This window comes from Arachis ipaensis, chromosome B02, assembly GCF_000816755.2.
Source record: "Arachis ipaensis cultivar K30076 chromosome B02, Araip1.1, whole genome shotgun sequence".
In the NCBI taxonomy this organism is placed as follows: Eukaryota; Viridiplantae; Streptophyta; class Magnoliopsida; order Fabales; family Fabaceae; genus Arachis; species Arachis ipaensis.
The window spans coordinates 4,245,220-4,256,801 of NC_029786.2; the positions used below are offsets into that span (position 1 = coordinate 4,245,220).

At 35.4% G+C, this 11,582-nt stretch overlaps 1 protein-coding gene and 1 long non-coding RNA gene across 6 annotated transcripts; one reads left to right on the forward strand and one right to left on the reverse strand.

The window, feature by feature from the left end:
* On the reverse strand, positions 795 to 1,018 carry LOC110267417. Its single transcript, XR_002355040.1, has 2 exons — positions 938 to 1,018; positions 795 to 869 (listed from the first exon to the last, which is right to left on the reverse strand). It is a non-coding gene; the product is annotated as an uncharacterized LOC110267417 (long non-coding RNA).
* LOC107623500 lies at positions 2,005 to 9,828 on the forward strand. Of its 5 annotated transcripts, none has more exons than XM_021115220.1 (11): positions 2,007 to 2,414; positions 2,634 to 3,152; positions 3,755 to 3,943; positions 4,489 to 4,581; positions 4,694 to 4,876; positions 4,971 to 5,073; positions 5,175 to 5,360; positions 5,542 to 7,991; positions 8,151 to 8,454; positions 8,554 to 8,740; positions 9,198 to 9,828. In XM_021115220.1, exons 2-11 carry the CDS (start codon positions 2,919 to 2,921, stop codon positions 9,205 to 9,207), a joined length of 3,939 nt encoding a protein of 1,312 aa, XP_020970879.1. In that variant the 5' UTR covers positions 2,007 to 2,414; positions 2,634 to 2,918; the 3' UTR covers positions 9,208 to 9,828. The 5 variants fall into 5 exon arrangements, with proteins under 5 accessions (XP_020970878.1, XP_020970879.1, XP_020970877.1 ...); XM_021115218.1 differs by adding an exon at positions 2,473 to 2,512 and having other exon boundaries at positions 2,008 to 2,370; positions 8,151 to 8,740; XM_021115219.1 differs by having other exon boundaries at positions 2,005 to 2,414; positions 8,154 to 8,740.

An 11,582-nucleotide genomic window follows, 5' to 3' on the forward strand; every position in this document is an offset into this window, starting at 1 on the left:
AACCCACATCCTCAACTCAAGAGTAAAGTCCCCTCTAATCATCTTCGACATTGACATCAACAGCCAAGAGGTCCACCACCAAGCCACTCGTCGAAAAGCATAAAGGACCTGATTATTATCTCCACCACTCCTCAACAGTGATTATTGAAGACTCTACCATTCCTTTCTAGTCAAATTGCCTAGATATTATTATGTACTATTTGATTGTTTTCTAAACTTTTTTTTTTCAACCAATCACACCTTTTACAAAAGTAAGCAATTTTTTTGAGACAAAATTTGTCAAATTTTAATCTACCATAAAAAGCTAAAAACCATAAAAGATAAGACTAGAGACACCATTTTTTTAATCTTATTTCTTCATCTTTTATCCCATAGTTTTTATATTTTTCTATTATAAGATATTTGCCTTTTAAGCAATCCAACAACAACATATGGCTCAAATAGTGAAATTCTAAGAGACCATTACTCTCCATGACAAATGTTTGAAAGCTTTCAATGTAGTTTTTAGTAACCAGACAAAGATTGTTGTTCACATACAATGGATCCAATTGGTTAATGAGATGTGGCCACTAATCACTTCACCATCTCCACACTTTTTGAGCCATTGACAGAACTTGAAGAGTTTTATGATGAGTTTCATCAATATCGACCATTTCATTACAAATTTTAGTAAAATGTGAAGGTGACTATTTATATACAAATATTTTTATATATAAAAATAATAATAAAGTGTTGGCTAATTTTTTTTGTTATGAAAGTAGAAGTAGTGATATACTTTAACATTGTAATTTTTGGTGTTTTTTAAAATTGTGGAAAGTATACAAATCGGAGGGTTCGATTTGTGTACCTCAAATTTTTTATTTTTTTTACTACAAATCGAACGATCCGATTTGTGTACCTCTCACAAATCGAACGGTCCAATTTGTATACCTCCCACAAATCGGACGGTCCGATTTCTGTACTTCTAATAAATCGGACAGTCCGATTTCTGCTTTTCTAGTTAAACGATTTCACATTTGAGTATAACACTCTAACAATCCACATTTTAAAAAAACATCACTACAACTCCAATATTAAAAATAAAAAGTTCTAAAGTGTTAGTATGTATTATATTAAATAATTTAATTAAACATATTAAATTATTTAACTATTTTCAATTATATAACAGTTAATGTGAGTAATCACTAAATGTGAATATAGGTAAAAAATTCCAACAAAATATGATTCATTATACATAGCATTTACAATTTTAAGCCAAATGCTCTACTTCGTGATGCAATGTTTTCATTTTAATTTGCATATGTCACTGCAAAATAGGCTTATTTGAAGGCAAAACAATTAATTTATTGTTAAGCATTTGTTTTTTGTCATTCAAATTAAGTGACACAACATTAACATTTCTTTTCATGTTCCTCTTCCTTTTTAGTCACACTCATAAGCAACATGTCTAAATGGATTTTATTTTTGGTCAACATTTCTAAAACCAAAGGACCAAGAAGACAATCTACTTATAAGACCAAAACAGAAAACCTACTTACTTTTACTTATCATCAACATATAAAAAAACTACTTATTTATTCAATTATGATATTAATTTTAATACACTATTAATAATATAATAAACTATCATTAAACTATATGTTTTTATTTGAAGACATTAAAGACAACAAGCAATTAAATTAGACAAAAATACACAATGTCACAAAATTAAGAAATTTCAATTCTTACATACTTCTCCAAATCTCCATGTACCAAAAATGGAAAAATCTCACTACACCATTCTTCCTTTTTCTTTTCTTTTCCCCCTTTTTTCCCCTTTACTCTCTCTTTTCTCATTTTCCATTGTTCAACCTCCATTTCCAATATTCCAATTCCATTACACTTATGCCACCATTTCGCAATACACAAAACCAAATACACAACAAAATGAAATGAGCCCCCAAAAAAGGGAAAACAAAATAAAATTAAAAACCCTTAAATGCACAGCAATACATAGTACATAGCATAAAAATAAGCACACACATTCACATTCACACACACACTCTCTCTCATTTTCTCTCTCTCTCTCTTTTATTATACGCCGAACCCCTTTCTCTCTTAGCTATAACCTCCTTTCTTCTCTTTTCAATCCCTAATATCTTCCATTTCACATATTTTTGTTCCCTTCATAAACCAAAAAAAAAAAAAAAGCACAACACACAAACAAAAACCACACCCTCGTTTTCTAACCCTTTCTCTGGCTTGCACCAAGACCCGTTTTTGATCGCAACCCAACTCTCCTTTCACCTTGGATTTGATTCCCCAAGCGCCCATTTCTCTGTATTCGTACAGCACTTCAACTGTGTGGAGATTCACCTTCATCCATTTAGGGTTTTGATCATCTAACCTTTATCTCTTATTAAAATACATAAAAGGTTAAACTTTTTTCAAATTTATATTTTGATATATTTGATTCATTGGGGTTTCTTGCAGAATCTGGGTTTTATTTCTGAGGATTCGTTTTTTGCAGTAGGTGGGGCACTTTGGGTTCTATGTGTTTTATCTTGTTTTGAGTAATACCCAGATTTTGTTGAGTGGGACTTTTACTTTTTTAATTTTTTTTTTGGTTGTTGCTATTTTTCGTGGAACTGCAGAGGGAATAAAGTGCTTATCTTGGTTTGTTTTGTTGTTTGCACTGGGAGGAGTAGAGAAAGAAATTGTGCACATGAAGTGTTTGAGGGAAAACCACTGAGAAAATAGCTAGAGCTGGATGCTTTTAATGTGTTGCTTTTGTTAGTTCCGAATATTTGTTGCTGTGGAAGTGTATCTGGAAGAAGAAGCTGTGGTGGTGGTGGTGGTGGGGTTGGTGTTGATTTTCGGCTTGGGGGTGGCTGGTGGGGTTTTACTTGGTGGAGCAGTTAGGGAAGGCATAGGCTTGCATGGGAGAACATGAGACATGGGCACAGCCACAAAGTGGGCTATTGCCAAATGGCTTGTTGCCCCATGAGGCCGCATCGGTGTTACAGACACTTGATTCTGAGAGGTGGTTGAAGGCTGAGGAGAGGACTGCAGAGCTTATTGCCTGCATTCAGCCTAATCCACCCTCCGAGGAGCGAAGAAATGCCGTCGCAGACTATGTACAGCGCTTGATCATGAAATGCTTCCCTTGCCAGGTCAGTGGCCTTATGTGTTTACTGTATGCTTCTTTGCTTTGAGGACTTATTTTGTTGGTAAGTCAATCATACTACAATATGGTAAATGTTGAGGGATGTTATGACAAATCATGATCTAGGTTGTTGTATTTCTCCAACCTTGAAAAACTGGTCAATGATGCAAAATGTATGGTGTAAACTTGTAGTAACACTTGAGTTTTGTATCCATTAGATGAGAATGTGTTGGAATAACGGTTTTTATTGTGGAATTAGAATGCATTATTGATACAACAGATTTTAGAGATATTTCAAAAGCTATTATTTTTAGCTCATTTCAGAAAGCATTAAAACAACTTTTCTATTTCTTGTTTTAGATTTTCTTTCTAATTTTTTGTCTAATTGTTTTAAAATTATGTACATCTGTTTAACTAGAATTAGGAAGTTATTTTAATTTATTTCATAAAAATAAGGTCAACAAGACTTCAGCCTAGTGCTAAGTTAGAAATGCTACTTTGATGATCAGTTCTGCACAAATGATTTGTTTGCAGTGAGGAAATTAAACCCTGATTGTGTTTGTGTAACTTGTACTCCCATATTATTGTGTATAATTGTTTATGATACAGGTATTCACCTTTGGATCGGTACCGCTCAAAACTTATTTGCCTGATGGAGATATCGACTTAACAGCATTCAGTAAGAATCAAAATCTGAAGGACAATTGGGCACATCAGGTCCGTGACATGCTTGAGAATGAGGAGAAGAATGAGAATGCAGAGTTTCATGTCAAGGAGGTTCAGTACATTCAGGCTGAAGTAAGTTTTTTAAGAGAATATATTTAATTTGCTAAGATTTATTGCTTTTGTAATTTAGGTAGTGTCAAGGTTAAGTTTGGAATCTTGTCCAGTTTATTTTTAAAGTCTTGTGCTAATTTTGCTGACTTATTAAATGACGATGAAACCTTGTAGTGTGTTAAGTTTCCTCATTTTTGCAAAGAAATTTGGTAGGAACTAGGAAGTTTATGGGGAGTTCATGATGAATTCTTGTTCTGCTTGCTGAATTCTTAACCCTTTTTGTTGATTTTTGCATATGTGTATTTGTGTCTTTTCTCTGTTGATCACTTGGTCCAGTTATTAATACAAATATCACCTTGCAAGGCAATTACCTTTAACATTAAACTACATTGAGGAAAAGTGTTGTAGTAGCCAATATGTAGTGATTTGAGTTACGTACATTTCGTTGCACTTCAAATCATAATCATACCTATGGTGTCTCTTATATGTGACACTATTAGGATTAATTTTAGTTAGGATTGTAATATTTTAGTAGTAGTGTTTTACATTCTTCTTCATATTTGCAGGTGAAGATTATAAAGTGTCTTGTTGAGAATATTGTAGTAGACATTTCATTTAACCAGCTTGGAGGGTTGTGTACCCTTTGTTTTCTTGAGGAGGTAATTCAGCGCATCTAAGCCAGAAGCCTCACAGTGTATCATTCTCTTTAGAGCTGTGTCCTTGGTACTGTTTTTGTATTGGAATGATAAAGATTTGATTTTGTTTCTGTAGGTTGATAATCTGATCAACCAAAATCATTTATTCAAGCGTAGCATTATACTTATAAAAGCTTGGTGTTACTATGAGAGTCGTATACTTGGTGCCCACCATGGACTTATCTCAACTTATGCGTTAGAAACCTTGGTTCTTTACATATTCCACGTTTTCAACAATAACTTTGCTGGACCACTCGAGGTATTGGAATTTATCATGGTTTTCTTTATTTTTTGTATTTTTTATCATTAATTTTAACATAATGTTATCTTTTCCCCCCTTTTTGAAAATATAGGTGTTGTATCGATTTCTGGAGTTTTTTAGTAAGTTTGACTGGGACAATTTCTGCATAAGTCTTTGGGGTCCAGTTCCCATTAGTTCACTCCCAGATGTAACAGGTGGTTACAATCTGTTGAAACATTTGTTTACTAATTTTTTGTTTAGCTCTGTCTTTCTTATATTGCTTTCCCCCTCCTATTTATCCCTTTTTTTTCCACAGCTGAACCTCCTCGAAAAGATGGTGGAGATTTACTGCTCAGTAAGCTATTTCTTGATGCCTGTAGCTCAGTGTATGCTGTTTTTCCCAGTGGCCAAGAAAATCAGGGTCAATCCTTTGCTTTGAAGTATTTCAATGTTATCGATCCTTTGCGTGTCAACAATAACCTTGGCCGTAGTGTCAGCAAAGGTATATTGGTTCATGTTATGCTTTTCTGTTTATAGAATCTCAATTAATGATGAAAGTATGGTAAATTTTATGCTTGTTGCTGGAGTTAAACATGTACTGTATTGGTTTCCCCAAACTATTTAATCTACTTTTTCTTATCTGTTTATGGCTAATATTTGCATCTATGATTCATGTGAACCAGGTAATTTCTATAGGATACGCAGTGCCTTTACTTTCGGGGCTAAAAGGCTGGCTAGATTACTTGAATGTCCAGAGGAGGAATTGGTTTTTGAAGTCAATCAGTTCTTTCTGAACACTTGGGATAGACATGGAAGTGGGCAACGACCTGATGCTCCAAGCAATGACTTGTGGCGATTGAGGCTATCCAGTCCCGACCAATCACAGAGATCTGAGAATGTCCAGCACAATATCCACAAAATTGATATTACCTCGAATCATGAATTCCATATAGAAGGAGATCATGTTTCACGTAGTGGGCTGTCTCAGCATAGTAATTTATCCTCTGAAAACTCGTATAAAGGTAGTGAAGTTTCTACAGTGTCACATACTCAGAGTCAAAAAAGTTATGGAAGCCAAAATAATTCAAGGACCTCTGATCAAAGCAGAAGAGAAACTAATTCTAATCATGCTGCTCATGTCGATAAGGTCCAGAGGAACATTAAGGTCGATAATCTTCCAACTGATGTTCAAGGGAGGTTTCTTTTTGCCAGAACACGTTCTAGCCCTGAGCTAACTGACTCATATGGTGAAGTTTCTTCCCAAGGGAGACGTTCAAGAGCTGCAGAAAGTAGTAAACTCCCAAATTCCTTTGCGAAATTGGAGGTTAGTCAGAGGAAGAATGTTGTTGAGCCTGAGATTGTTCCAAGTTATGGTGTTAGAATAGATGATTCATCAACTAGGCACATGCCATCTCGCCAAATTCATGATAGTTCTGCTGAGTCTAACAGTGGTTCAAATAGTTATCATGATGAATCCGGCTCGGTGATTGTGAGCGAAGAGTTTGCATCTATTGCAGGAACAGCTGGAATGCAGATGATGCATCAGGAGGAGCAAGACCTTCTGAATATGATGGCATCTCCGACAGCCCAAGGTTTCAGTAGTCAGGGTCATGTTCCGGTGAACATTGCTCCAGGTCACATACCATTTCCATTTCCTCCATCCATTCTCACATCAATGGGATATGCTCATAGAAACATGGGTAATATTCCTTTCATTGAGCCTTCTTGGGGCACTAACATGCAATTTCCTCAAGGTTTAGTCCCTTCACCATTGACACCATATTTTCCTAGCTTAGGATTTGCATCAAATCCTCAAGATTTAGTTGAATCTGGGAATGAGAATTTCAGTCCTGTTGGAGAAGCCGATAATGATTTCTGGCATGAGCAGGAAAGGGGTTCTGGAAGTGGGGTTGAAGTTGATAATGGAAACTTTGAAATGCTTCCAGATGATAAGCAACAGTCAACTTCAGGTAGTTATAACTTTGGCCCGTCATCTCGGGCAGCCGGCTCTAGTAGTTCAACTAGAAACTCACAGAAGTTTACTACAGAAAATCGAGGCCCAACAAGAGAAGAGCATATAGAAAATTTTCTGTATCAAGATGGCAGGAGAAATGAGGTTTATTTTGATGATAGAATGCCAAATTCTCAGTTGTCCAGCGGACCACCTTCAAGCTCCTTCAGGAGCAGTAAAACTTCTTCTGAAAGCTCTTGGGAAGGATCATCGGCCAAATCCTCGAAGCCAACGAGGGATAAAAGGGGAAGGAAAAGCACTCCCTTGGGGCAATATGGTGGTGTTTATGGTAAGGGTAAGAACGCCACAGAGGTTTCAACGAATAGATTAGATGATGAAAACAGGGAATGGACACATTTGTCAACTATGCCATCGGACATGTCCGAAAGAAGCACTGGCCCTCCAGCTGCTACTTCCTTGCATGTTCCAAGGCATCAAGTATCCGGTTTTGAAGCCCAAGCAAGTGGACCAGATTCTCCAGTACCCATGGCCCCCATGATCTTAGGTTCTGGTTCTCGCCAAAGAGCAGCTGATAATTCTGGCCTTCTTCCGATTGCCTTCTATCCTACAGGGCCACCTGTACCATTTGTTACAATGCTTCCTATATATAATTTTCATACAGAGTCATCGGAAACTGCAACAAGCAACTTCACTGCAGAAGAAGGAACAGATACCAATGACTCTAATCAGAATTTTGATTCATCCGAGGGATATGATCAACCTGAGGTTTCAAGCCCTTCCAATTCTATGCCAAGGGTGGTGACTGAGCCATCGGAACACAAGCCTGATATTCTCAACAGTGACTTCGTTAGCCATTGGCAAAATTTGCAATATGGACGATTTTGTCAAAACACGCGTCATCCTCCTTCAATGGTGTATCCTTCACCAGTTATGGTACCTCCCGTTTATTTGCAGGGTCGTTATCCTTGGGATGGTCCTGGTAGACCTGTTGCGGCTAATGCCAATATTTTCAGCCAGCTTATGAATATGAACTATGGGCCACGTCTAGTTCCTGTTGCTCCCGTCCAGTCTGTTTCTAATAGACCTGCCAACGTTTACCAGCGTTTTGTGGATGATATTCCCCGGTATCGAAGTGGGACCGGAACCTACCTGCCAAATCCGGTATGATAAATTTCTAAAAGAAAAACTTTGTATTTTATTCTTACATATGCTCATGCATTTAAATAAAGTAGTTTTTCAATTACAAAACCATTGATCAGCCTGCTTTTGTTGATGGTGATTTCGTTGTAATGTTGTGTCATGTTTATAAATTTATATCAGAAGGTCTCTGTTCGCGAGCGACATTCCACAAATACCAGACGGGGAAATTACAACTATGACAGAAATGACCATCATGGCGACAGAGAAGGGAATTGGGTGAACTCAAAGTTGCGAGGAACTGGACGTGGCCACAATCGCAACCAAAGTGAGAAAACCGGCCCAAAGCCAGAGAGGTTGTCGACAAGTGAGAGCCGCTCTGAGAGATCGTGGGGAGCTTCGCATAGACATGACTCCTTCATTTCTCACCAGAACGGTCCGGTCCACGCAAACTCTTCACAGAACAGTGCTGCCAATGTAGCCTATGGAATGTACCCTATACCTGGCATGAATCCCGGTGGGATATCATCGAATGGACCAACAATGCCTTCTGTTGTAATGTTTTATCCTTATGATCATAATGCAGGCTACGGTTCCCCGGCAGAACAGCTTGAATTTGGGTCTCTGGGGCCAATGGGTTTCCCTGGTGTCAACGAAGTACCACAGCCGAATGAGGCAAGTCGATCTGGTGGAGTGTTTGAAGAGCAAAGGTTTCATGGTGGCTCTGCACAACGATCCTCTCCGGATCAGCCTTCTTCACCCCATGTCTCAAGGTAGTTGCCCCTTTCTGTACCGAAACTGCCACTAGTGCTTCTAGCAGCGACACGTTATTGAAGTCATATTATTGTTGGATGGTTAGCATCCAAGTGTGAAATCCTTATAAAATGTTTGCTGCATCAGAAATCCCAAAACATGATTTTTCACTCATGTCTATAGACACGGTTTACAATTGAGCACTTATAATATCATTCGATTCACATAACCAACCTCACCTTGTAAGTATGTATTCCTTTTCATCATAAGTTTTTAGTACATTTCACTGTTGAAGGATATTCTCTAGTTTAAAATCGTTAGCTAACAAGTGTCTCAAAGGAAGCTAAATTAGCAATTTTTAAAAAACTTCAATGCATGGAAAACTTTATAAAGAAAAATTGAAGGAACTTTTGTTAATAACAAGGAAATATTTAGCAATACCCTATTGATGATGTCTTTGATTTTGTGATTTTGCAGAGGGCCTTGATTCTTGTGCCAGATCAGAATACAGAAGTTTTCAACTGGAAAAGGATTTTGATCCTTTTTCCAATGGTGGGCATGTAAATGGGTGAAACACCTGCTCTCTCATTTCAAGGCAATTCTTGTTCTCAAGTCTCAACCCACTTATCTACATAAGTGAAGGTTCCTTTGGTATATCATTGCTTGATCCTTATAGTGAAAGGTCCCTTTTTTGTGCCCTACTTGCATGTACACTTAGACAGGTTGATCTAACCAACTTTGGTTATGTTTGCGGACCCAACACCTCGGTTTAGGGTGAAGCACGGCGGCGGCAAGGAGGAGCATGCAACACTCCTCCAATTCCACAAAAGTGAAAGAGTATGGAAGACTTAGGTATCAGATTTTTATTGAAGGATTTAGACACAATTGTAACCCCTCAATCATCAAAGTTTAGAAGGAAGAAAAACAAAAACAAGAAAGCTGGCTTAGATTCAGTGTTTTAGAGATTTTTAGCTTGTTACAGAGTTCAGGTTCACTCTTCTATACATGATGCTAGTGTACTTGTTTTATATCATGCTGAACTTGTTTGTTGAACTTTATGAACAATGTGATAGTTTAGCAATAAAAATTGTTAGAATATCTTCCTTAATTTTTCACATCAAGAAAATAGGTAATGATGAAGTCCCCATATAACATATATATGCATGCCTATTTAATTTCCTCGCTAAATAAAAGTGAAATAATTAATTCCCAAGCAATAGCATAGTAGCATACTACAGGCAGAAATGCACATATTACAAACTTAAAAAATTCAGGTTTTATCATTTGTTGCATATTTTCAAGCTGCATGCTATTGTGGTTACGGTGTTCTTAAAAGGTATTGTTAAAATTAATTCTAAAAATAATATTATTAAAATATAAAAAATATGTGACTTTAATTTTAACATTTGTAAAATCATCATAGCTACTATAACCATAAGCGCCAAGCTCTACTTATTTTAAAATCCTAAACATGATCAATCCTACATAGTTTAGCACCTGTCTATTTAGTTAGATCACGTCTGAAGGTTAATTAATTCTTACAATTAACAAGCAAGATTGTTAGTATGCAAGTGTAATATTAGTTTTTTTACAAGTTATAACTCAAATGACATAGTCTTCCTATACTCATTTAGAGGTCGCGGATTCGAGTCTCAATCCTATCTTTGGTTTAAAAAAAAGTGTAATATTAGTTTTATTTAAATATTCAAAGATATTAATAATTAGTACATACATTATTATCGAATCAAGTTAATTTATTAACATCATTGTGTTGTTGTAAGTTAAATATATTACCGAAGGAGAAAGTTGTACTTAAATATTTAGATATATGTTGTCCATCTCCTATTTAGGATTATGCACTTTATCTTTAATACCTTGATGTCATTTGTAGTCTTTTTTTGCCTTTTGTCAATAGGTATATTTCAGAAAATTTTGTGGTATGCTTTTATGCACTTTAAGTAGGTTTGATTTATCATGATTCATTATTCATGATTGACATGAGATGTTCCTGTTTAATGTTGGCTTTGAACTGATGATTATTGTGGGTCAAATTTTGTTTCGTAACGATAGAGACAAAAAAAAACAGAAGCCAAAATTTACTTTATTTAACATTTATTAATTCTAACAATAATTAATAAAAACATAATAAAATTCTGACTGTTTTTTACTAATTTTTTTCAAGTTATTTTTTGGTTTTAGTTCGCCTGAATTTTGTTTTAAAACAATTACTACTACTTATTACAAAATAGTTGGAGAATTTACTTATATAGATTTTAACAAAATTAGCATTGCAAACTTTTTATACTTCAAGTAATGTGTATTATATAACATAATGTTTTGTATTAAAAAAAAGCATTTTAATATATGTATAACAAAATATATAAATCTTATTTCAACTTATAAAAATCACGATGTTGTTATACATAAATATAAAAATTAAAATTCACATATTTTCTATATATAACAAGGTTGTTTAACCAGCCCAATTTTTTTTAATATTATCAAGTCTAGGTTCTGAGAAAACTAAACTAAATCAAAAGCTTTGCCATTTTAATATTTAACACAAAATGATCCATTTACAAAATGGTATCTGGCAAGGAAAAAAGAAGAGAACTTTTAAGTTAGGTAACTTTGGAATATTTCCATAGTATAAGTTTAACCACTCATATTTATCATAAATTTGCAAACCATATATGCATAATTCTATGAATATCTCCAAATTGTTACAATATTCCATCATCATTTTGTTGAAACATGATTCATCCATGACTATAATTACCAGGCAATATCACAAACTTTGATAAAAACAAAACTTGAACATAATATAATTTAATCATAATAAGAATAATATTTCTACTCTTA